This window comes from Lithobates pipiens, unplaced genomic scaffold, assembly GCF_037356315.1.
Source record: "Lithobates pipiens isolate NorthernLeopardFrog02 unplaced genomic scaffold, aLitPip1_a1.2 Scaffold_18, whole genome shotgun sequence".
Lineage (NCBI taxonomy): Eukaryota > Metazoa > Chordata > Amphibia > Anura > Ranidae > Lithobates > Lithobates pipiens.
The window spans coordinates 650,976,469-651,004,155 of NW_027507758.1; the positions used below are offsets into that span (position 1 = coordinate 650,976,469).

Consider the following 27,687-nt stretch of genomic DNA (forward strand, 5'->3'; position numbering starts at 1 on the left):
GATCTGAGCATGCGTGGCACTTGGTCCGATCAAAATTCGCTACACATGATCAGAGTATGTCCGACCGGCCCAGTTGGTCGGGAAATATTTCCAACATGTTGGAAAATTGGGTCCGACGGATATTCCGATGGAATCAGTCCGATGCAGACCACACACAGTCGGATTATCTGACGACACGGTCCGATAAGACTCATTCCGACGGATTCTCCGACCGTGTGTACAAGGGCTTAATCCTCTTGTATTGTATTGTAACTGTATTGTCTCCCTTAGTATTGTAAAGCGCTGCGTAAATTGTTGGCGATATAAATCGTGAATAATAATAATAATAATTTTTAATTAAATGCTTAATTGTTTTGAGAATAAAAAATGAGTCTACAGCTGGTTGAAAAATCCCTTTTGTGTTTGAGGGGGTGATCAGCTAAAAGAGATTTTATTTTTATTTTTAATCTTCCTTATGAAGCTGTACTCTCCTCGAATACAGAATCATTGGCAATGGAAGTTCCTTTATTTTTTATTTTTTTATTTTTTCTCTTTTTTTAATTCTAGATTTTTGAGGTGAACAGAAATTCTCTTGCTTAAGGCGGGAAAAATACTCATAAATGATCCCTTAAATTATAAATCCATTTGGCCACACATGTATTGTTTCATGATTGTGGTATGGTGTTTCAACAATTTTATTTTTTATTTTTTTCTCTTTTAACTACATCTCTGTGCCTTTGTGATTTGGTTTTAGTTTCAGTTCGGCTTCCTGTTGGTTTTGTTAACATTTCCTGGGTATTACCCTTGAGTAGGCACGTGCTTTCCCTGGTTCCAACAGACCCACATTTCCCCTTTTCAGAATAGTTTTCTTTACCGTATTTACCAAATATAAAATACCTTAATGCAAGTAAAAAATGTCCAGTTTTCATTGCAGAATTTTTTTTTTACTGTACAATTTGTAGCAAAAATGGTCCTTTTTTTTTTTTTTCACATGAACATCATATTCTAAAACTCAGAGTAGGAAACATGATCATACAAGAGAAGTACATAGCCGGGTCACAACTGAGCTCTTGTCTTTGTTTTTTTTTTTTTTTTTTGTAATAAAAAAAAAAAAAAGAAAAATTGTACATTATATCCACCTTGTTAGTTTTTTTTTTTTTCCTGTACAAAATGCTTAAGAATGCCAATGACCATCGTAATTGTAGAAATAAAATTAAAACAGAGCTTATGAAGTCCAATACGGCTGAAAGTACTTTTTTTTTTTTTTTACGCCCCCCCCCCCTCTCAGTCACAATAAAGTCAGTAATGAGAATGGTGGTGGACGACTCAAACATCCTTAAAAGTCCTTCGAAAACAACGTTGATACTCTCCAGGAAATTTTTATAATTAGGAAGTGCAAGCCGTCAGGGAAATCCTGCTACTCCCAGTCGATACACTCGATTGCGTTGCTGACATCTGGAATGACAATTTTATCTTGTCATATCTCATTAAATTCTGAGCACTATTTATTTTGTTCATTAGTATCCTCAGGCGAAAGACAAGTATTGGGTCAACTTGCATGGATGCTCACTCTTCAGATCTCCAGCTGTTGCCAAACTACATAGTCCAAGATGTTGGCTTTTATTTTTTTTTTATTTTTTTTCAATTACCAACACAGTTGTGATTTCCAAACTCAAAAATATAATCTTTAATACATATTCAAGAACTTGGCTTTGCAGATAAAAAGTCGTCAAAGCCCAATGGGAACATTTCATTCAAATCGGCTAATTAAATTTTAGGTGCATCGTAAAACAAAAAAGCGTGCAAAGTCTTAGAGCCGGTTCACACAGGGGCGACTCAGATCCGACTTCAAGTCGCCCCAAGTCACCTCAGGTCGCACAACATGTAGAAATCAATGTAAGTGAATGAGAGCTGTCTTAATGCACACTACTGAAGTCGCTCCGACTTCAGAAAAGGTTCCTGTACTACTTCAATCCGACTTGTAGGCGACTGGTACCCATTGATTTCAATGGAGGTCGCCTCCAAGTCGGATCTCTGTCTATACGGTGGCGACTCTCAGAGAATTATCAGCTCTCAAAAGGAGTTCCCCCCTGAGAGCTCATTCTCTGATTGGCCACGGCAAGTCGCCTGGCCTGGGATGATTTAAAGTAGTGTTGTAAGTCACGTCCAAGTCGCGTCCAAGTCACGTCCAAGTTGCCTCCAAAAGTCGTGTTGAAAGTCATATTGCCCCTATGTGAACCGAGCCTAACCCTAAGGCTTGGTTCACACAGGGGCAACACGACTTTTGGAGGCAACTTGGACGTGACTTGACGTGACTTGACCTGACGTGACTTGACGTGACTTGGACGCGACTTACAACACTACTTTAAGTCGCCCCAGGCCAGGCGACTTGCCGTGAATGAGCTCTCAGGGGGGAACTCCTTTTGAGAGCTGATAATTCTCTGAGAGTCGCCTCTGTATAGACGGAGATCCGACTTGGAGGCGACCTCCATTGAAATCAATGGGTATCAGTCACCTACAAGTCGGATTGAAGTAGTACAGGAACCTTTTCTGAAGTCGGAGTGATTTCAGTAGTGTGCATTAAGACGGCTCTCATTCACTTACATTGATTTCTACATGTTGTGCGACCTGAATGACTTGGGGTGACTTGGGGCGACTTGAAATTGGATCTGAGTTGCCCCTGTGTGAACCGGCACTTAGTTTTCTCCAGAAGGATAAGTTTCCATTCTGGGGGGAGCATTCCCCGACTTAGTTGGGGTAGGCGGAACACTTTGGTGGGGGGGTAGGTCAGCCACGTCTCTTGAGCTTTTGACCTCCGGGGACACGCCTGCTGACCTTTGGAGGAGGTCCCTATTCCAAATCCCTGAGTCCTAACCTTGTTCTTCAAGGGGAAACCCTAACCATCTAGCCTTAACCCTCTAAATCCGTAACCCTAACCCTTCTAACCCTAACTCTAACCAGAGTAGAAAGGCCTGCCCCTGACGAAAAATAAGGCCTTTGCTCTCTGCACACAACTTTAGTCAGAATGGGACTTTGGCAGTACCAGAGCACAATTTTTATTTTTTTTTGTATTTCATAAATAGTCGCCGATCAAACCAGATACAGCTGCTGACCATACAGGTGCACCTCAAAAAATTAGAATACCAGCAAAAAGTTAATTCATTTGGATGATTATGGCTTACAACTAGTGAAAAACCCAAATTCTGTATCCCAGAAAATTAGAACGTTACATAAGACCAAATTAAAAAAAGGATTTTTAATACAGAAATGTTGGCTTAGTGAAAAGTCCATGTACAGTATAGGATGCACTTGGTCGGGGGTCCTTTTGCAGGAATTACGGCATCAGTGCGGCGTGGCATGGAAGCGATCAGCCTGTGGCACTGCTGAGGTGTTATGGAGGCCCAGGTTGCTTTGCTAGCGGCCTTCAGCTCATCTGCATTGTTGGGTCTGGTGCCTCTCATTTTTCTCTTGACAATACCCCACAGATTCTCTATGGGGTTTAGGTTGGGTGAGTTTGCTGACCAATCAAGCACCGTGATACCATGATCATGTGACCAAGTATTGGTAGTTTTGGCAGTGTGGGCAGATGCCAAGTTCAGCTGGAAAATTAAATCAGCATCTCCATAAAGCTGGTCAGCTGAGGAAAGCATGAAGTGCTCTAGAATTTCCTGCTAGAGAGCTGTACTAACTTTGGACTTGATAAAACACAGTGGATCAACACCAGCAGATGATATTTCCAGATCACTGTCTGTGGACACTTCACACTGGACCTCATGCAACTTGGATTCTGTACCTCTCCACTCTTCCTCCAGACTCTGAGACCTTGGTTTCCAAATGGAATGCAAAATGTAATTTTCATCCGAAAAGAGGACTTTGGACCACTGAGCAACAGTCCAGTCCTTTTTCTCCTTAGCCCAGGTAAGGGACTTCTGAAGTTGTCTCTGGCTCAGGAGTGGCTTGACACAAGGAATGGGACAATTGTAGCCCTGTATAAGTCTGTGTGTGGTGGTTCTTAAAGCACTGGCACCAGCTGTAGTCCACTCCGTGTGAATCTCCCCCAAATTCTTGAATGGCCTTTGCTTCACAATCCCTTCCTCTCAACCTTTTGTGACCTTACCCTCCTTGTGGAGGGTGTCAATGACTGTGTTTTGGACAACTGTCAAGTCAGCAAACTTCCCCAAGATTGTGTAACCTACTAAACCAGACTGAGAGACCATTTCGAAGCTCAGGAAACCTTTGCAGGTGTTTGGCATTATATAGCTGATTAGAGTGTGACATCATGAGTCTACAATAGAGTGTGACACTGTGAGTCTACAATAGAGTGTGACACTGTGAGTCTACAATAGAGTGGGACACTGTGAGTCTACAAGAGAGTGTGACACTGAGTCTACAATAGAGTGTGACACTGTGAGTCTACAATAGAGTGTGACACTGTGAGTCTACAATAGAGTGGGACACTGTGAGTCTACAAGAGAGTGTGACACTGAGTCTACAATAGAGTGTGACACTGAGTCTACAATAGATTGTGACACTGAGTCTACAATAGAGTGTGACACTGTGAGTCTACAAGAGAGTGTGACACTGAGTCTACAATAGAGTGTGACACTGAGTCTACAATAGATTGTGACACTGAGTCTACAATAGAGTGTGACACTGTGAGTCTACAAGAGAGTGTGACACTGTGAGTCTATAAGAGAGTGTGACACTGGGTCTACAATAGAGTGTGACACTGAGTCTACAATAGAGTGTGACACTGTGAGTCTACAAGAGAGTGTAACACCATGAGTCTAGAATAGAGTGTGACACCATGAGTCTACAATAGAGCGAGACACTGAGTCCACAATAGAGTGTGACACCGTGAGTCTACAATATTCAACTTTTTCACAATATTAAAATTTTTCAAGATACTGAATTTTGGGATGTCACTAGCTGTAAACCATAATCATCAAAATGAAAAGACAGAAATGCTTGAAATATAACACGCTGTGTGTAATGAATCTATATAATATACATAATTTTTTAAAATGAATTACTGAAAAGAATGAACTTTTTGATGATATTCACCTTTTTTGAGACGCACCTGTATACAATGTATTGGTAATAAAACATCCATACAATGCACCCCCTAATCTGTTTTCCCAACAGAAAATAGCCATATAACATAAGCCTGTACCCTGAACATCCTCAAAGGACTTACTGATCATAACAATGAAAAACAGATGCCTACTCAACGCGTTTCGTTGTCTATATGTGATAATGCTGCATCAATTGTCTTGAGACATCGTAGGCACATGTTTATTCCAGGCATGGATCCGATTCGAAGTGGCATATACAGACCATGAAATTCATCGGGAAGAACAACCAATATATATGTACATATATCTGTTCTGGCTTTATTCAAAGTATATTTATCCATGGAAGTAAAATAAAAAAATAAAAATTAATGAGAAAATGTGTGTTCTGGTATTATTAAAGTTCCATTCTAGCTATATGTGTTTACACTATATTCAGGGAGGTCGGTAATATTGCTCCCATAAGGGGTGTTACCATCTATTTAAGTTTGTATATATGATATTTGTTCTCTGAGGGAACACAGTGGTGCAAGACGCCTCCTGCTGAGCCAGACCAATCAACAAATCTCATGCTCCTGGTGATTGGACATTAATAGCAATGGCCCAGCAGAGGGTGCCTCAGACCTCTCAGAGAGACCACTGTTTCCACACAGAGAGCAAGGGTCCTTCTCTGCAGCATGCTGGCAGTGGACGGGCTATTCTGCTCAGGCTTTGGCTAGCGTTCTAAATAAAACTAAAACTAAAAAGACTTTGCATACCTTTTGTTTTGATCGACTTGGAACGTATTTAGCTGATTTAAACAGAAAGTTCTATTGAGCCTTCAAGATGTAGGTTAGCAACACTTAGAGCTGTGAAAGTTGAACACCTGCTATCTAAAGCTTACCTGTCCTTCCACCCAGCTGAAAGATAAGTATACTTACAGAAGATTCAAACTCAACTCATCATAATCCGCATCTATTGCATAGAGCCCAACACAGATCTCAGATCACCGAGTGACCATGTCCAGGTGCTGATCTAGGAGGTGTGGGATTAAGGTGGTGGTGGTCCTCAAAGGTCAGAAGGCTCAGACCAAACAAGCAGATTGGAGACCAATGAAAGGTCCCAAGGTTTCCACCAGGAAAAAAAAGGGGGAGAGGCAGGAGAGTCCATATAGTGTAGTATGTTGCTAATACTTTCTCATTTTCTTATGATTAGAGAGAAACTAAAAAAAAGACAAAATGACTTACATCCGGTGAGGTTGCAGTGACCCAGGTGGGTAGAACCATGCAACCTTCCATAAAAGCAGGTGGAGGAAGGGCTGTGTCTCCATCCGGGGTGAAGCTGATCACTCTCGATACCATGGGGATCCCAATCCTGGATCCTGGGGTCTCCAAAGTATGGCCCTCCAGATGTTCAGGAACTACAATTACCATCATGCCTAGTCATGTCTGTGAATGTCAGAGTTTTACAATGCTTCATGGGACGTGTAGTTCCCGCAACAGCTGGAGGGCCGTAGTTTGGAGATCCTGCTCTAGAACACTGGTCTCCAAACTACGGTCCAAGGTCCAGATGCAGCCCTTTGCTTGATTTTATCCAGCTCTTCCATCCACTAACTCCAACAAAGCATTCCTTCTGCTTACACTGATCCTCCCATTGACACCAAAGACGGGGGGCTCTATTCCTGCCACTGACAGCAGATGAGGCATTGTTTACTCCCACTGACACAGATGTATTTTCTACTCCCAACTGCCACAATCTGACCCTCAAACAGTATGAAGGAGAGTAAACTGGCCCTTTGTTTATAAAGTTTGCAGACTGCTGCTCTAGTTTTCAGGTGGGTATCATACTGGTAGGATGAGAGGAGGTCAAAAGTCTATTGGTGAACCGGATCACAGAGGCACCAGGTAAGGTGTGTAAGCCATCAAGCTTGACTAACATCAGATCACTTTTTTTCATCATAAGCCCTTGTACACACGGTCGGAGATTCCTACAACCAAATCCGTTGGATTTTGTCCGTCGGATCTTGTCCGAAACTGTTGCATACACACGGTCGGACAAAGCTGTCGAAAAATCCGATCATTCAGAACGTGATGACGTAATTTCGTTACGATGGGACAACGTTCAGGCTAGTAGCCAATAGCTTTGATGTAGGAATTTGATCTGATCATGCGTGGCACTTTGCCCGATCGAAATGCTCTACACATGATCGGAGTATGTCCTATCAGACCAGTTTGTCGGAAAATATTTCCAGCAAGTTGGAAAATTGGGTCCGACGGGTATTCCGACGGAAACAGTCCGATGCATACCACACACAGTCGGATTATCCGACAACAGGGTCCGATAAGACACATTCCGACGGATTTTCCGACCGTGTGTACAAGGGCTAAGATGCATTTTGTGGCTATGACTCGACATTTACAACTAAACGTTTAATCTTTCTTAGTTTACTTTTCCACCTGAGGGTGTCCATGTTAGGAGTGTGTTAGCTGACATGAACACACTCGGGTGAAAGAATAAGCCGAAAAATGTCAAACATTTATGTATCACCATAAACTGAGGAAGGGGCAAGTTAAAGAATAGCATCTTTGGGTGAAATAAATCTGATGTTTGTCAAACTTGAAGGCTTCCACCCATCCCTTAGATACACCACAATGGGCGCCTCTACTATTCGGTTCTCTGATGGACTTTTGACCTTCTCCCATCTTACTGGTCTAGGTGGTATTTTAGTCCTCCACTGAGAAGAAGATATTGGTTATGCTTATTTGATTTTCTCCATAGAGTTTAACCTTCCTAGCGGTAATCCCGAGTCTGGCTCGGGTTGGGATTTTAATTACATAAGCGGTAACCCCGAGCCAGACTCGGGATCGCATCGCTCGATGCAGGGGAGGACACAGGGAGAGTTACTCACCTTGTCCCCTGGATCCAGCGATGTCCTCTGCGCTGTGTGATCGAGCTGTCCTCCGCTCGATTCACAGTGCCGAATGCCGCCGAGCTCCGTTCCCTGCGACGTTACCACGCACGGGAGCGGAGAACGGCGGCAAATTCAAAAAAGTAAAAACACACACAACACTGTAATCTTACAGATTACAGTGCTGTATTAAAAAATACACACCCCCTTTGTCCCTAGTGGTCTGTGCAATGCCCTGCATGCACTTTTATATTATAAATACTGTTTTTTCTGCCTGGAATTTGGAGATTGTCCATAGCAACCAAAACATGTCCCTTTTTCAGTTTTTTTTGGATTTGATTACATTATTGAATAATTTTTATTATTCTTTATTATATTATAAACTTTATCATACCCGGGATGTCTGCTAGACTCTGGTTTGAAGAGATTTCAGAGCGTTATTCCTAAGAATTACAGGACTACAAAATAAAAGCCAGATTTCCATGCAAAATAATTGTACCGCTTTCAGCACCTTATTCCAGACTGAATCATACCGCCAGGGAGGTTAATGAAGAATCTCTCACTGTCAGGAGACTGTAAACATTCCTGTTCTTTGACAGCTGCTGGTCTCGTTCCAGCATTCTGCTTTTTGGCTATGATGCATCCCTGTCTGTCCACCTGCAAAGTGATTAATGTGGCCTGTCCCTGTGTGGAGACCAAACCTGATTTAAACCAGCCAAGCCTGCAGTCTCATGCTTGTGATAGCGCCTGTTACATGTGCTCAAACTCCCTCTTTGTCTGACCCGCTCTTCTGTTTAAATTAACTTATTAACGACCTCAAAACAGATTTGGCTATGATGCATCCCTGTCTGTCTGTTCACCTGCAGGGTGATTAATGTGGCCTGTCTCTGGGTGGAAACCAAACCTGATTTAAACCAGCCAAGCCTGCAGTCTCATGCTTGTGATAGCGCCTGTTACACATGCTCAAGCTCCCCGTTTGTCTGACCTGTGCTGCTGTTTCGGTTAGTTTGTTGAGGACCTTGAAATAGAAATCAGACCATTCTCTGAACTCTGCCTGCCTTTTGACTATGGGTTGACCCTGACTATTCTGAAACTTCAAGAGAGGATGGAGGACCCCTGGAAGTCGCACAACTATGGTGTCCTGCTGCAATGAATGGAGTGGCAACCTCAGCCTGGACTCCGACCAGGCCACACCTCCAATGCATTTTATTCCAACCCAGGAGCTTAGTCATAGGGAACCATTGGGGCCTGCCATTTACCTGAGCTGTCATTGAACCCCTCTGCTTGTCTGCCAACCACAAGTACCTGTTTGGTTTGCTCAGTCCGCGCCTGCCCCGGCATGGTAACCAGGCACTATAGCATTGAGTATAAATCCTGAGGGCAACCGAGTACCGGTAGTCCTGCTTGCCTTAGGCCCCTTTCACACTGGGGCGATGGGGCCGTCGGCGGTAAAGCGCCGCTATTTTTAGCGGCGCTTTACCGTCGGTCTGCGGGCGCTAGCGGGGTGGTTTTAACCCCCCGCTAGCGGCTGAACAAGGGTTAAAATCACCCGCAAAGCGCCGCTGCAGCGGGCTTTGCCGATGGTATAGCCGCACTGTCCCATTGATTTCAATGGGTAGGAGCGGTTTAGGAGCGGTGAATACACCGCTCCTTCACCACTCCGAAGATACGGCTAGCAGGACTTTTTCCACCGTCCTGATAGCGCACCGCTCCAGTGTGAAAGCCCTCCGGCTTTCACACTGGAGTGAAAGGGGCCGGTTTTTTCAGGCGCTACACAGGTGCAATTTTTAGCGCTGTAATGCCTGAAAACCGCCCCAGTGTGAAAGGGGCCTTATAGGAAAGGGAGGCTGCTATAGGTGAAGAACACAGAAGTTGGTTATAGTGTCTGACCACCTGCGTTAGGGGTAGGGCTGACACTCACCTTGAAGGCAGTACACCGTCACCCCTTCACCTGAGTTTTGTGATGGCAAGTACACATTGGATGAGGAGGACTTGGGCTTAGATCTTCTGCAAGTATAGTTATCCATTAAGTAGCCAATTCATTCCTACACAGTACTTTGCCCACTGGATACAATTATATCAGTGGTAACATTTTTTCACACATTGTACAGAAGTTAATTGACTTGAATTATTAATAGGACATTTTAACACCATTAACTCTTTAGTTTTCTCCTCTTATAATTTAAGAAGCCCTACAGCTAAAAAGCTGTAATATAACACTATCAGACCCGCAAGACCGAGCCACTCCCAAAAATGCAAACTTTAATGCCTTTCCTTAAAAAAAAAAAAAAAAAATCGTGCTAACATCTGATGCACAAAGAAAAGAACAGCAATGAAAAAATATATAAACATTCTATAGAGCTTTCTTTATTTTTCTGAAAAATATATATTTCCATATCATACTTCCCTTTAGATTTTTATTAAGGACTAATAACTATCTCAAATAATACAATAAATAAAACTTGCTTTCTTTAAAAAAAAAAAAAAAAAAAGAGAAAACAAAAAAAATGAAAAAAAAAAAAACTTTTGAGGTGACCACGAATGGCGATGACTTGACTTGCGGCTTCATCACTTCACCGACGTCGCAGCGGAGGAGTCTTCATCAAACATCACACTTAAAAGACAGGGATGAGTTTTGTTTTTTTCCCGCCTCTCCAGACTTCATTGGGTTTTTTTTTACGGGATAAAGAGCACTTTAGAATATAACATGTGCTTCTTGGCCGGAGCAGTCCACCACTTCTTGTGCTTAGCACAATCTGCTCAATTTTGTGTCATGGTTACTCCTGCCGTGGGTGCTACCCACTTCTGTATCCATTGACCTAGAAATTCATAAGGAATTTAATTCTTGTACGCTACCCTTGCCATCAGAAAACAGCAAGATAATCAATAACTGAAATGATCTGCTTATTTACACTGTGCTTTCCATTACCCATTCTGAGCTGTCGCAGGTACATCTAGTTGCGTTCCCTACTAGTTCACTATCGTCATACTGTAAAAGCATCCCATTAACTGAAAGGCTTCTCCTAGTCCAAATATTTGTCATCTTTCTTGGGTAACTACAGCACTGTGTTGCGGCAAAGTCCCCCATGTCAAATGAATGGCTACGTTTTGCTTTTCCCTCCAGGGGTAACATAAGGTGGCTACGGACTTTGGACTCTTGATTGCCCAACAAGGGCTCTTTGTCTGACTGGTGGACTGTCGTCGAAGTCCTGGAGTCCACAGCGTCCTCCTTTTTTTGACACCTCAACTCCAGGGAGGCGAACGCTCCCATAAGTCTATCAATATTGGGTTTAGACCTGGAGACAGGTCTCCACTTATGGGACAGAGTGCTTTGATTACTCTGTAGGCTATAGTCATCGCCTTCTGGGCTATTGACAGAACTAGAAGAGGAGGAGACACTACTGTGCACTGAGCCACAGTTGAATTCCATGAGTTCATTCCTCACCACCACTTTGGGATTGACTTGTAGTGGAACCCCATTCTGCACTGAATTTCCTCCATTAGTCTGGGAATAAACATTGGTGACATCGGCCATCTTCCCCTGGGAATTGTTGCATATTTTATATCTTACCATTAATATAACAATGAAGACCAGCAATGTAGCAACTATGATTCCACCAATAACTAGAATCATTGTTCCCCCCAAGAACTGGCTGTGCATGGACTGGCACTGCTGATAGTCCTCTTGGGTGAAGAACTGGGCACATCCCACTATGTTGGTGGCTGTTAGGGTGGTCGCCGTGTCATCCCAGATGGCCAAGACGCACAAATCGTACGCTGTCCCAGATACCAGATTATTCACGACGAATGCTTTGTTTGAAGCAGGGATCATCCTAAAAAAGAGACAATAAAAAAGAAAAAAGAAAAAAAGAAGAAAAAAAAAACAAAGGAAATTAATTAATATATTTTTCAATATGAATATATAATACAAATATTCATAAGTGGTGTAAGATCATAGGAATACAACCACGTACTGTGTATATACGTAAATAACATAAAGTCATGTATATGTATATGTGTATGTATGTATATATAGATATGTGCCCAACTACAAAAATACGTTAAAAAAAAAAAATAATTTAAGTTTTAATGAAAAACAAATTCTAATTACGACAAGAAATTTTAAATTTCATATAGCGTTTTTTTTTTACTTTAGTGCAATTCTCAAAAGATCAAGCTTTATCAAGTTGGGCATTATCGTATAAAATTAATTAACATTCATTTAGAATTATAGAAATATTGATACTATCAGTACAAATGGATTTAAATAAGTAGTTTATAGCAAGGAAATCATACCAAAAGTATTATGAAATTTGAAAAACAAAAAAAAAACACAAAAAACTTAAAGTTGTTAAAAAGAATTGTGCCCAATCAGAATATATATATATATATATATATATATATATATATATATATATATATATATATATATATATATATATATATATATTTAGCTAGATACGTAACTAACTAGTTTCAATAAACTATTAGAAAAGCACCTGAACGACCGCAACATACATGATATACAATGTGATACTGACATATAATTACACAGATAGGTTGGACTCGATGGAATTGTGTCTTTTTTTCAACCTCGCCTGCTATGTAATTGAAACATTACTAGTTTAGTTACATATACATTTTTAAAAATTTAAATATCTGGCAAACCAGGGTTTGAAAATACATAAACATATAAGAGAAAACAAAGAGGGCTGAATTGGTATTTCTCTTGTTGCCATAATAATATGTAGCATTTTTGTGCTACATAGACACAGGCAGGGCTGGTCTTACCATTGGGCTTAACTGGGCTCAAGCCTTGGGCCCCGCCCAATAGGGGGCCCCGCCCAAGATACATAGACGAGTGTACTTGGCTCGGCTCACAGTCACGCCCAGTCCCGCCCTATGATGGACATAACACAGGGACTGGGCGTGACTGTGAGCCGAGCCGAGTACGCTTGGCTAACCTCGGCTCCTCTCAGGACTGCGAGAGGACCCGAGAGCCGCCGAGAGGACCTGAGAGCCGCCCAGAGGACACGAGAGCCGTCGAGAGGACCTGAGAGCCGCCCAGAGGACACGAGAGCCGTCGAGAGGACCTGAGAGCCGCCCAGAGGACACGAGAGCCACCGAGATACAGAGGACACTGTATCTCGGCGGCGCCATTTTTAAACTGCAAGACTGCAATGACAAGGCTGCAAATGACAAGGCTACACTGACAAGGCTGCAGATGGACACTGATGGACACTGATAAGGCTGCATTGATGGGCATTTAAATTAAATTTTTTTCTTTAAACTTCCCTCCTAAAAGATGTTTTTTCTTAAAACTCCCTCCTAAACTTGGGGTGCGTGTTATACGCCGATAAATAAGGTAATGTATAGAAGGTAGGGCCCAAAAGTGGCTCAAGCCCAGGGGCCCCCACTACCCCAAGTCCTGGCTTTTTTTCATCAGGCTTTCATTCTGGCTGCTGGTGGATCTGCAGTATATTTGCTAGAGGGGTTCTTTTTTTGTGTGGCAATCTATTGTTGCTGAAGGGGAATCTTTTGTTGCTGGGGGTGGACCATGTTGCTGGGGGGAGGTCAATTGCTAGAAGGGATCTACTGTTGAGGGAGGGGTCTATTGATGCTAGCTGCTGTAAAGTCTGTTGATGCTGGCTGGTGGGAGATCCGTTGTTGCTGGTGGGGGATCTATTGTCGCTGGGGGGGGGGGTTGTATGTTGCGGGGGGATCAATTGTTGCTGTAAGGGAGCTACTGTTGAGGGAGTGGTCTATTGATGCTGAATGCTTGGAGATCTGTTACTGGGGGTCTGTTGTTGCTTGGGTGGTATTTTGTTGATAGGGTGAATTGTTGCTGGAGGGGGTCTATTGTTGTCGGGAAATCTATTTTTGCTGGAGGGGTTCTATTGCTGCTGGCTGTGGAGGATCTCTTTTACAACTTTTCTTGTTATCATTACCAAATTTCATACAAATTACTTAACACCACAAAGTGATACTTGGCTCTGTATTCTCTAATAGAGACAGAACTGGGAGGTGGTTATAGGTAGGAACCAAGGGACAGTACTGGGAGGTGGGTATGGGTAGGAACCAAGGGACTGTACTGGGAGGTGGGTATGGGTAGGTACCAAGGGACGGTAGTGGGCGGTAGGTATGGGTAGGTACCAAGGGATGGTATTAGGAGGTGGGTATGGGTAGGAATCAAGGGACAGTACTGGGATGTGGGTATGGGTAGGAACCAAGGGATGGTACTGGGAGGTGGGTATGGGTAAGAACCAAGGGATGGTACTGGGATGTGGGTATGGGTAGGAACCAAGGGACGGTACTGGGAGGTGGGTATGGGTAAGAACCAAGGAACGGTACTGGGAGGTGGGTATGGGTAAGAACCAAGGGACGGTACTGGGAGGTGGGTATGGGTAAGAACCAAGGGACGGTACTGGGAGGTGGGTATGGGTAAGAACCAAGGGACGGTACTGGGAGGTGGGTATGGGTAAGAACCAAGGGACAGTACTGGGAGGTGGGTATGGGAAAGAACCAAGGGATGGTAATGGGATGTGGGTATGGGTAGGAAACAAGGGACGGTTCTGGGAGATGGGTATGGATAGGTACCAAGGGATGGTATTGGGAGGTGGGTATGGGTAGGAGCCAAGGGACGGTGCTCAGAGGTGGGTAGGGAGTGGAGACATGAACGGAGGAGTTCTTGTATGTTTTCTCTGAAAAAAAGCATGCATAGACATATATACATTAATCTTTCAATTCAACGAAACTCACACAATTCTAATTACTGAATATTCAGATTTTTGTTAAAGTTCAGTCATGACTGGGTCTCTTTAAGCCCATTGCTACATTATATAACCAAAGGTTTGTGGACACCTGACCATCACACCTATATGAGCCTGTTGTGCATCCCATTCCAGCACCATGGGTATTATTATTGCGCTGACTCCTTTCCAATCCTTGTATGGGTTGTCACCCAAGAACACAACAGTAATAACTGCTAACCTGACCAAGCTGGCCAAAGGGAGAGTGAGTGGAGATGGACAGTAATGGTAAACTTCTTTTGGGTAAGAACTCTTGGTAGTGGTTCTATGAACTCAAAGCTGTATTAACACACAGTATATGGGAAATAAGTCACTGGAAGAGTTGTGTGCATGGTCGTGTGCGAAGATATATGCAGGCACATAGACAACTCATGCAACTCAGGAGCCTATTGGCTTTTTTTAAGCTGTCTAGAAGTCTTGAAGATTGCTGAGTGGTCAAACTCTTGTGACCAGAGACCAGACCATGTGTTCCCATCTGTGCTCTGACCCAGCTCATCTTCACTTGTTGCTGATCCTGGCTTGTGACATGACCTTACTTCCTGTCTGCTGATTCGGTATCTCCTCTCCTCATCTGATACTGACCCTGGCTTAGCCCTGACTCCTCTTTTGCTTCCTGATTTTGTACCTCTGCTGCCTGGTTTTTGCCGACTCCGGTCTGCCTGACTATGCCTCCAGATCCTCCACCTGCTAGCTCCTGCATACCCTGCTGCACAGTTTTCAGTACTGTTCTCACCATATCTACAGCACTACCTAGAGCATCTTCTGTCCAGGATCTTCTAGAGGCACTCATGCCACTCTCTGCCCTGTTATACTCCTGTGTCCCATCTGTGATCTGACCCAGCTCCTCTTGACTATGCTTGATGCTGATCCTGACTTGTGACCTGACCTTGCCTGCTTCCAGTCTGCCGATTCTGCACCTTTTCTGCTCATTTGATACTGACCCTGGCTTGGCCCTGCCTCCAGATTCTGTACCTCTGTTGCCCAGTTGTTGCCTCCTCCCTGCCTGACTATGCCTCCAAATTCTGCAACTACTAACTCCTGCATTGCATCTTGTGGGGTTTCCAATACTCTACTCTCCTGCACTACCCAAAAGCATCTTCTGGGCAGGATCTTCTACATGCACCCATGACACCCTTTGCCTTGTTGTCCTCCACTTCAGGAGAATTAGGACAGGAGCTGTAAGGGAAGCCCTCTTGTTAACTCTACCAGGTATGTGACACAACAACATAACTTCAGCCTCCTTGTTTACTCTTGCCACATGGTTGTTTCAGGCCTTAAGCCTAGGCTTTAGGTCTAAACTCATAGACCAATTTCCGCATAGCTGCTTTGACTCCGCTCTCTCCCGGTTCACTCTCTTTATGCTTTTTTGCCACTCTGTCATTATCTGCACCTTGCAGACATGCACAGTGCTCTCTTGCAACCACATGGACTCCTCGGGAGGGTTAAGCCCCAGTCTACTGTCAGGTCCCAGACTATAACAGGTGTGAATACCCGCACCATCAGTGTGTCCCAGTTGCCTGCAGAATCTGGTCCCAGGAGCAGAGATTTCCTTCCTTCCAAATCTCTATGAACTCTCCAGGCTCCATGTCCCAAACCAGGTTTTACCAACCACTGAGGAAACTGAAAAAAACAGTTTCCTCTGAATGAAACAAGAACCCTGGAGCTCCTCAACTTGTCTAGTTAGAAGATAACCACCTCAGTGTAGAACAGGCATTTCTTGATTTGAGTATTAATACCAGGGTTACTCAACTAGGGTTCCATGGAGTCCTAGGGTTCCTCCAGAGGTTACTAGGGGTTCCTTGAGCAATTAGCAATTTCTACCTCTCACATAAGTTCCCACTGGCACCATTCATCTTTTAAAGAGGAAGTAAACCCTGATGAGTTTACTTCCTCTTGCATTCCCTGCAAAGGCAAAGCATAATGGACTACTATGCATCGCATCGCATCGCATAGTAGTCCATTATGTGTCACTTACCTGACACAGGAGCCAGCGAAGTCACCGCTGTCCCCTGTAGTCCGGCGCATCCATCTTCTCGGTGGGGTCTCGCAGCTGTCATTTGGCGAAGCCGCGATGACGTCACTCCCGCGCATGCATGCGCACGGGAGCCGACACGCGCGGCATCTCCATCGTTGACGGTGCCGTGCTCATTGCGCCTGCACGCCGCTGTCTGCGGCGCATGCGCCGTAGACAGCGGTGCCTGTCTTCGGGCAAATATCTCCTAAACCGTATAGGTTTAGGAGATATTTATTGGACCTACAGGTAAGCCTTAATCTAGGCTTACCTGTAGGTCAAAGTGTGTTGTAAGGGTTTACAACCACTTTAAGCTATCTGTAAGGGGAGAATCCTTCCCACTGACCATCACACTAATGTATCATGGGTTGTCGATTTAGTAATTATTAGCGGAGGGTCCTCTGAGACTGGAAGGGTTCCTTTGTTTTGAAAAGGTGGAGACAGGCTAATTCATAGTATTTTATGATCTTTTATGACCTATGACAGTGATGGCGAACCTTGGCACTCCAGATGTTTTGGAACTACATTACCCATGATGCTCAACTGCACTGCAGAGTACAGGAGCATCATGGGAAATGTAGTTCCAAAACATCTGGGGTGCCGAGGTTCTCCATCACTGACCTATGAGATACAAGAATGTTACCTTATGAGTGGAGAGGAGCGCAGGCATCCTTTGAACTCATCTGTAGCCGAAACTCTGAACTCATGCTTATTTTTTTGTACTCCAAGGAGAAGAAGAAGGGTGTGAGTTTGCAGTTTGGTTAGAGATGAGTTCAGCAGACTCATCTCTATTCATAACCACTTTAGAAGCGCCCGCACAGCAACATGTACGTCGCTAGCCTCCTCCAGGTACAGGGGGCATCCGCCGACTCCAGCTGTGAATATACACAGGGGGATTTTGTTAGCAGGTCCCGGCCAATGACAGTCTATACACGTTCCATGGGAATTTGCCCTTAGCTTAAGGAATGAGGTGAGGTTCTGCTGACTTACTTCATCCAGCAAAAATACTATTTTTGCTTTACTTGAACGTGATTGGGTATTTTTTATTTTTTTTTGCAAAATTTATCGACACATTCACTTTGGGGAAACAATGATAGTAATGTAACCCCAAAGAGATATAGATAGTGTAACGGAACGCTTGGCAACCCACTTGGGTGCTTCCGCCAAACAGTGCCTCCTGCCCCCCAAACCGTTCCAGCACACCGTGAGCTGATACCAGCCCTGTTACCCCAAGCATCATTCACAGACAAGATGTTGAATTAAAACTAAAGTAATGGCTGTTTATTGAACAGAAATACAGGTTTTATACACTTCAAAAGTATGTTGATGCCCCCTAGGGGGTTCCACGATCCCTAGTGCCACACCCTCATTATGTAGTCACCCCTGTAAGTACTATTGAGAGTGAGGGTTTCTTTGGGTTTATCAATTTTATTTCATTTACAATTTTTCTATTACCATCTTTTTCCTTGACAGGGTCAGACCAAATAAAATTCTTTACCTTCTACATTATATATACCCCCAATCACATGCATGCTCCTGAAGATTGGATCAATTCATGAAACGCGTAGAGATGATATATGCCGTGTTTCAATCCTTTTGTGGTCTACCAGCTACTTTTTATATGCTATATTACATCAATTGTTTGTAACCATGCAAATACTAGCCTCTACCATATGTGTGTATACATAAATTGTACTGGAGATTTTACATACCGTAATTAAGTGATAACAATTACCATTATGTACCTTGTTATTGACATATTCAATTTTTATACATTACATTTTTTTATTACCGTATATACTCGAGTATAAGCCGAGATTTTCAGCCTCTTTTTTGAGGCTGAAAGTGCCCCCCTCGGCTTATACTCGAGTCATCGCTGTCTGCCCGCTCGATCAGCGTGTCGAGCAGACAGACAGCGGCCATTCTATAATTCAAAAGCCGCGCCTCCGGCTCCGCCTTCGCCTGTGATAGGCGGAACACTGAATTTCCCAGCAGCCTGTGTTCCGCCTATCACGGACATCGTATCATCCTCGTACTACGGACGAGGATGATACGATGTCCGTGATAGGCGGAACACAGGCTGCTGGGAAATTCAGTGTTCCGCCTATCACAGGCGAAGGCGGAGGCGCGGCTTTTGAATTTTACAATGGCTGCCGAGGCGCCGACGAAGAGGGCACGGGACGGAGGCAAGGCAAGGCACGGCACGGGACGGGACGGGACGGAGGCAAGGCAAGGCACGACACGGGACGGAGGCAAGGCACGGCACGGGACGGAGGCAAGGAGGCAAGGCACGGGACGGAGGCTCGGGACAAAGGCTCGGGACACAGGTAGGCTGGACACACACACACACACACACACACACACACACACACACGGATGGATGGAGACACACACACACACAGGGATGGATGGATACACACACACACAGGGATGGATGGATGGATGGAGACACACACACACAGGGATGGATGGATGGAGACACACACACACAGGGATGGATGGATGGATGGATGGAGACACACACACACAGGGATGGATGGATGGATGGACACACACACACACAGGGATGGATGGACGGACACACACACAGGGATGGATGGACGGACACACAGGGATGGACGGACACACAGGGATGGACGGACACACAGGGATGGACGGACACACACACAGGGATGGACAGGCATGTCTCACCCTCGGCTTATACACGAGTCAATAAGTTTGCCAGTTTTTTTGGGGGTAAATTGGGGGCCTCGGCTTATATTCGGGTCGGCCTATACTCGAGTATATACGGTAATATCTATGTACTTCATTTAACCGCTTGAGATCCGCGCTATAGCCGTTATTCGGACCTGCTTTGCCGGGACGAAGCCTATTGACGTCGTCCCGTGCACGAGTGGCCTGCGCACCCCGCTCTGTGATCAGAGAGTCTATGAGACTCGCCTGATCACGGATCGAAGCAAGGGGTCGATCCCGACCCCTTACCACGTCCATAGTGCCACCCATTAGTGCCCATAGTGCCACCCATCAGTGCCCATAGTGCCACCCATCAGTGCCTACAGTGCCACCCATCAGTGTCCAAAGTGCCACCTATCAGTGCCCACAATCTGCCTCAACAACAGTGCTGCACCTCATATGCCACATATCCGTGTCCATCAGTGTCATCTACCAGTGCCCATCAGTGCCCATCAGTGCCGCCCATCAGTGCCCAGCAGTGCCACCTATCAGAGCCACCTATCAGTGCCACCTATCAGGGCCCATCAGTCCCATCTATCAGTGGTACCTATCCGTGCCCATCCGTGCAACCCATCCATGCCACCCATCTATGCCATCTTATCTGTGCCCATCTTTGCCCATCAGTGCCGCCTTATTTGTGCCCATCGGTGCCGCCTTAACCGTGCCTATCGGTGCCACCTTAACCGTGCCTATCGGTGCCACCTTAACCGTGCCTATCGGTGCCCACCAGTGCAGCCTATCAGTGCCCACCAGTGCAGCCTATCAGTGTCCACCAGTGCCGCCTCATCAGCGCATTTCAATGAAGGAGAAAAATGACCTGTTTGCAAAATTTTAACTATTAAACATGATTTTTTATTTATTTTTTTATTTTGCATCTTTTTTTGTTTGTTTAGCAAAAAAATAAATCTCCCAGCTGTAATTAAATACCACCAAAAGAAAGCTCTATTTGTGGGAAAAAAATGATAAAACTTTCATTTGGGTACAGTGTTGTATGACCGCGCAATTGTCATTCAAAGTGCATCAGCGCTGAAAGCTGAAAATTGGTCTGGGCAGGGGGGGGGGGGGGGGTTTAAGTGCCCAGTAAGCAAGTGGTTAAAGTTCCCCTCCCCTGTTCCTGCTTTTTCAAAAAAAGGCCAGTCACCACATGAACAGTGAAACCAAATATTTACCCAAAACATAACACAAAGGTTAAATAAATAACGAGGTAAAGTTGACACAAGACTAATCCCATCATGTGGGAACCTCCACAAGTTATCCAAATTAGCCAACAGGCAGAAACAATAGGTGACTCGATTAATTAAATGAACAATGGGAATGCACACATAGAAGACACACAATGGGAAAGACACACTTAATAAACACATAACACCTTAATAAACAGACTGCTGCAGGTAACCCCCAGCATCAGTTTGCTTGAGATGATTATATTGACATCTGCTCTGAGTCTAGGAGCGGTGGAAGCAGTCATTGCTGGTTTGGGCTTAGAGGCCCCAGATATGTATCTGGCTCCTCCAGTTCCCAGAGTCTGTGTGTTTTGGGGGAACATGGATTGAATCCAAAGTAAAATTACTCCAAAGGTCCCCCAGGCACACCCTCCGAAAGAACAGAGCCCCCTCCAAACGCCAGGGCCCGTAGTCAGTAAGCAAGAGGCTAACCTGCAGTCCCCTCCAAAAGCCCCTGTACTGGCTCGGTCTGTCACAGATAGATAGATAGATAGATAGATACTCTATGAGATTAATTGGGAGAGATAGAGTGACATCTACGGAGGCCCCCTGAAGCTGCCTCGTATTGGTAGATGGAGACTGTCCTTTTGCAATAGATGGAGCTATGAGGTTTCTTGTGCTCCCTGGCTGATCTGGTAGTGATAGATAGATTGACTGATTGATTGTTTTATTCTGGGCTAACAATGTACTCTTTGACTGTGATTGGGAGATAGATCAAAGGACATCTATGGAGGCCCCCAGAAGCTGCCTCGTCTTGGTAGATGGAGACTGTCCTATCTCAATAGATGTAGGTATGAGGTTGCTTGTGAGCACTGGCTGATCTGGTAGTGATAGATAGATTGACTGAATGATTGACGATTGTTTCTGGGCTAACACTATTTTCTATGACAGCGATTGTGAGATAGACCAAGTCACATCTATGGCGGCCCCATGAAGCTGTCTGGTCTTGGTAGACAGAGACTGTCCTATCTTAATAGATGAAGATATGAGGTTGCTTGTGCTTCCTGGCTCATCTGGTAGTGATAGATAGATTGACTGATTGATTGATGATTGATTCTGGGCTAATAATCTACTCTTTGACTGTGATTGGGAGATAGATCAAGGGACATCTATGGAGACTGAAGCTGCCTCATCTTGGTAGATGGAGACTGTCCTAACTCAATAGATGCAGGTATGAGGTTGCTTGTGAGCACTGGCTGATCCGATAGTGATAGATAGATTGACTGATTGATTGATGATTGTTTCTGGGCTAACAATATACTGTATGACAGTGATTGGTAGATAGACCAAGTGACATCTATGGAGGCCCCATGAAGCTTTCTGGTCTTGGTAGATGGAGACTGTCCTATCTCAATATATGGAGCTATGAGGTTGCTTGTACTCCCTGGCTGATCTGGTAGTGATAGACAGATTGACTGATTGATGATTGATTCTGGGCTAACAATCTACTCTATGACAGTGATTGGGAGTTAGATCAAGCGACATCTATGGAGGCCCCCTGAAGCGGTTTCGTCTTGGTAGATGGAGACATGAGGTTGCCCGTGCTCCCTGTTTGATCAAGTATTGATATGTACCGTTGCTCAGCATATAAATGAGTCTTCATTTAGTCCCCACCACAGCCACACACAAAATTCATGCAGTGTGGAGGGGAGATGAATTCTTGGAACATCTTCCCCATAGGGTTTCCTCTTCCCCGTTCCCTGACGTGTCATCTACAAATGAGGACAAACTCAGGGCCGGTTCGTTTGCTTTATCCCCCCAGGGTGGTGGAGCAGCTGAACACATCAAACAAATAAATCGCAATTGAAAACAAGGTTGTATTAACTTCCTTCCTTTGACTTTCATCGGCGACTTCCAAGAATAGAGCGGCGGTAACCATTATAGCTCCGATCAGCAGCCATTCAAGTGCGCTGTATTGATTTGTGTAGGTGAGATTTAATGCATATCCTGCAGAAATTGGCTCGGCTTTCCCCAGGACGCCCAGGCCCTACGTCCAAACCGCGCCGCAGGCCAATTAGTTTAGGAAGAAAAAAAAAAAAAAAAGGTTAAATTGCCTTTGCATTTGTTTTTGCTGCTCTGGTTTCTTTCCTCTCCGCGGAGTTGTAAAGCCACCCGGAGCTGTCCAGGCGAAGGTGGAGACGACACTTACAGGGAGATCGTTAGAATGCAAAGAAAGAAAGAAAAGTGAGACTGCGAAAGTCAGACTGCTGCTTCCATATCAATGCAGCCGATTCAGAAAAAAGAAGGCAAAGACTCCTTCTTGTAAATATGTTTATTGCACTGAACTGACCACAGGAGGGCGCTTCGCCTTCACCTGACCACTCAGCCTGCAATACGGATGAATGATGCTTCGAGCAGACCAACTGAAAATGTTTGCAATAATGCCAATTGTGCTTGAAATATTTGGATGCAGGAAACATTGTGAGGGCTTTTGCATTCGCACGCAAGCGTGCAAATGCAAAAGACCGCATTTTGCCCACGGCAATCGGTCTAGTGCTAGAATTATTGCTCTCACTCTAAAGATTGCAGCTATACCTCACATATGTGGTTTAAACGCTATGTGTGTTCGCTTTGGCGTGTGAGTACGAGGGGATGGGGACGCTTTAAAAATGTATTTTTTTATTTTATTTATTTTTACGCTTTCCCATAAATTTTTTATTTAGTTATTTTTTTATCACTTTTATTCTTATTAGAAGGAATGTAATAGGAAAAGGGTATGACAGCTACTCTTTATCGACATATTTGGGGTCTATAAAGCCCCATACACACTATCAGATTATCTGCTGAGTTTTTCCTTCAGATTTACCAAAACCATATAATATAATATGAGGACAAACCTTAGGAGTTTCAATGTGTATGCAATCAGGCAGGCCCTTTTACTACATGGTTTTGGTAAATCTGAAGGAAAAACTCAGCAGATAATCTGATAGTGTGTATGGGGCTTAAGTCTCCACATCTCTCCTGCATTATGGAAAGCCTGAGATAAATAAAAATAAATCGATCTCAGGCTTACCCGCAAAAACAAAGGGCAGTGTTTACATTTGTCAGAGCTGGATGACGTTGCTTCTGGCCCCCTAGGGTCATATAGATGGCCTGGGGGCCCCATCTGGTCCATGGCCAGCTCTATGGTAAACCGGCGCCTCCGTTGGATGCATGCTGCAGATCCCCAATCGCACAGCAGAGCCCATAGAAACTCAGGAGAAGCACCAACGGGATGTGGCATCCACCTGGAGGAGGTGGTTAAGGTTTGACATGTTGAGTATCTATATACTCGGTGCAACCTCATGTTTTATATTTTTTTAAAAAAATGGGTAATCATTGGCATTTGCATGCCCTAAAATAATGTTGGAAAAACTTTTTTTTTTGCTATTGATAAACTACTGTGACATATAAATTTGGCAACCCATCTGTGTCCTTAGAGTGCCCCTCCAAGCGGCCATTTGGTCCACTTCAATGACTCACTACAATTGGGGCTGGTGTCTTTGGTGCCCATCCAAGCCTCGTATACAAAGTATAGTTGAAAGACACTGCACTCTTTGCCCTTGTACACACGGTCAGGCATGTACTGACCATTGGGACAACCGGGAGTTTCCCGGTGGGCCGATGGCTCAGTGGGCCACTCTGATGTAAGGGGGCTGCTGACGGGACACTCTGATGTAAGGGGGTGCTGATGGGACACTCAAAATGTACATGGGCCAGTCTGGATGAAGTCCAGGGCCAAATTTCTGTCCCAGTCCAGCCCTGCACACGGTCGGAGATTTCGACAACCAAATCCGTCTGATTTTGTCCGTCGGATTTTGTCTGTCGGATCTTGTCCGAAACTGTTGCATACACACGGTTGGACAAAGTTGTCGGAAAATCCGATCATTCAGAACGTGATGACGTAATTTTGTTACGACGGGACTACGTTCAGACTAGTAGCCAATAGCTTTGATGAAGGAATTTGATCTGAGCATGCGTGGCACTTTGTCCGATCGGAATTCTCTACACATGATCGGAGTATGTCCTATCGGACCAGTTTGTCGGAAAATATTTCCAGCAAGTTGGAAAATTTGGTCCGACGGATATTCCGACGGAAACAGTCCGATGCAGACCACACACAGTCGGATTATCCAACAACATGGTCCGATAGGACACATTCCGACGGATTCTCCGGCCGTGTGTACAAGGGCTTTAACAGCCTGTGTGCTAGATTGGAAACAGAAGCAGCCTCAACTTATGTCCCGTACATACGAGCGGATTTTCCGTCGGAAAAAACTTGGATGGTTTTTCCGACGGAATTTTGCTCAAGCTTGCCTTGCATACACCCGGTCACACAAAAGCTCTCGGAACTTTCGACCGTCAGGAACGCGGTGTGACGTACAACACTACAACGAGCCGAGAAAATGACGTTCAATGCTTCCGAGCATGCGTCAAATTGTTTTTCCGAGCATGCGTAGGAATTTTGCACGTTGGAATTTGTACAGACGATTGGAATTTCCGTTCGGAACTTTTTCCGACCGAAAAATAGAGAACCTGCTCTCAATATTTTACTGGCAGAAATTCCGCCAACAAAAGTCCGAAGGAGCCTACGCACGGTCAGAATTTCTGACCAACATCGGACTTTTGCAGGGGGAACTTCCGTTCGTGTGTACGGGGCATTAGGCTACTCCCAGGCCACACCCACTTATACATTTTGCCCCACCCACAGGGCTTGGTCATAGAGTAGGCGGGGCAAAACACATTGCTGTACTTTTTAAAAGCCCAAATGCTAGATCAAAAATAGAAAGTGGCCTCAGCCTAGGCTCGAAAAGAAGAGTGGTAACCCCCGGAATTCCGCACATCTAGAGAATCCTACAGAGGTGAATGGAGAGGCAACCTCAGCCTGGACACCAATCAGGCCATGCCCCCGCATAGGCCATGCTTCTGATGTGTTTTGCCCCACAGGGCTTACTCAACCTCTATGACCAAGCCCTGTGGGCAGGGTGAAAGGCATCAGTGGGTGCAGCCTGGGAGGAGCCTAGGCTGAGGCCACTTCCTATTCCATTCTAACGTACGAGCTGTTAAGTAGTGTGGTGTCTTTCAAATATGCTTTGTATTTGAAGCTTGGATGGGCACCTCAGCAGCACAACAGCTCAGAGTTCCCTAAATAAATGTTCACAGTTGCAGCACAACAGGGAAAAGAGGCAACCCTTTGGCCTCACAATCATGGGAAACTAAAATGGACTCTTTGGTTGCATAACAGACCATGCAGATGCTTGAAAATGGACTTTCAAGGTGCCGACACAATCAACAATGCGATCATGATTTTATTGTTACAAAAATGTTGAGGATAATAAACAAGCATAGAAAAATCTCATCCACCGCACACCATACAAGCTCAGCGTGTAATATGTGGTAGGAGCCTCAGCCTAGCTCCATCCAAGCCATGCGCCCAACATGTTTTGTCCCATCCATGGGGCTTAGTCATGGAAGTAGGTGGGGGGGCCTTGGCTTGGATGAAGCTAGGCTGAGGCTGCTATCACTTATTACACTCTTGGATTGTATGGTGTGCAGTGGTTTAGATTTTTCTCTATTGGTTCTGTGGATTACATGGAGCCAGGGTGGACTCCTAGCCCGACCTGCACCCCCAGTGGAACACACCAAATGGGGGACATTCGGAGTGGAGACCCTAAAGTCAGTTTAGGTTCACAATAAAACAAGCATGTTCCCATAATAAAGTGCTGCACGTTTAAGATCATATCCTGCACAGAATATCTACAGAGTTATAAAGATCCCTCCAAGTATAAAAACCTCCCCTTGATATCATAGAATGGAAAGATTCCAATACATCTACACAATTACTGGTTGAAATATAGAAAATAGGCTTCAAGAAGTATAATACATTGGGATGTTCAAGGAAGCTGGAACCTCAACATGTTTTGTGGGTTCTATTGATGCACAGGTAGCAAACACTACTTATAATGTATATATACTGTAGAGTGAACTATTTTTGTTTTTAAATTTTCTTTATTTGTACATAATGCCTTTATTGTTCAGTTGCAGAACCTTTGGTCTCCCTATATCCTTCTGAAGAATCAGGTTCCTCGGGAAACACATTGAGGTTCCGGCCCCTCTGACCATCTCAGCGTTATTACATTTTAAAGCCTATTTTCTATATTGCTGCTGCACTTATCCAACTGGTCAGTGGGAGCCTCCCTACTGTTATAACTACTGGTCTCTGAGCCTGACCCCTGACCATGACATTTTGAGACCTATTTTCTATATTCCAACCAGTGATTATGTTCTACTTTGGCTAATCAAAGGGGCTTTTCATGCTTGGAGGGACCTTTACTACTCTGTAGACCAGGGTTTTTCAACCAGGTTTCCATGGAGCTCTTGGGTTCCTCGTGAGGTTCTCACTGTGACCAACATTTTGTTTAACGTGCCACTCAGGGTCGATCACTATGAGGAGTAGTGTGGGTGATGCTGCAACCACTGAAGAAGTGCCAGCAATGGATGGAGTTTGTCTTCCTCCTGTCATCATACGAAGAAGAGAGGAAAGATCCCTGTTGCCACACATCCACAGTGTTCTATGGTGGTATGAGAGAGACAACTTTAGCATGGGCTTCCGCCAGGACAGGGATCCCCATCACTAAGGTTGGGGGCTTGGCCTGGCAGGAGCCCAGGCTGAGGTTGTCTCTCTCATACCACCATAGGACTCCATGGATGTGCGGCACCAGGGATCTTTCCCCTCTTCTTCTAGTGTTTTATCTTTTTAACTATCTGTAAAGGGATGTCAGGACCCAGATCTGAACCTGCAACCTCTGTTATGTCTGGCAATGTCTCTTCCTGTGATCCTGGACAATTGTTTGAATGATCTTGAACTATGTTTCTCTGGAACCTTGAACTCTTTGCTCCTCCCATGGCCTTCCTATTTAACCACTTACAGACCGGACCATTTTGCTGGTCAAAGACCAGACCACTTTTTGCGATTCGGCACTGCGTCGCTTTA

General features: G+C 44.7%; 1 protein-coding gene across 3 annotated transcripts in view; it reads right to left on the reverse strand.

Annotated features, from left to right (window-relative positions):
• Positions 1-302: 302 nt before the first annotated feature.
• LOC143989333 (leucine-rich repeat and fibronectin type-III domain-containing protein 2-like) overlaps positions 303-27,687 on the reverse strand; it is a 737,371-nt gene continuing 709,986 nt past the window's right edge. Inside the window, exons 5-6 of one of the 3 annotated variants that reach the window (XM_077489421.1) lie at positions 11,510-11,771; positions 303-1,434 (exon numbers count right to left, since the gene is read on the reverse strand). In XM_077489421.1, coding sequence (XP_077345547.1) covers positions 1,366-1,434; positions 11,510-11,771 — 331 coding nt within the window. In that variant the 3' untranslated portion in view covers positions 303-1,365. Of the gene's footprint in view, positions 1,435-10,284; positions 11,772-27,687 lie in introns of those variants that run through there. The other 2 variants (XM_077489422.1, XM_077489420.1) reach the window with 2 other exon arrangements.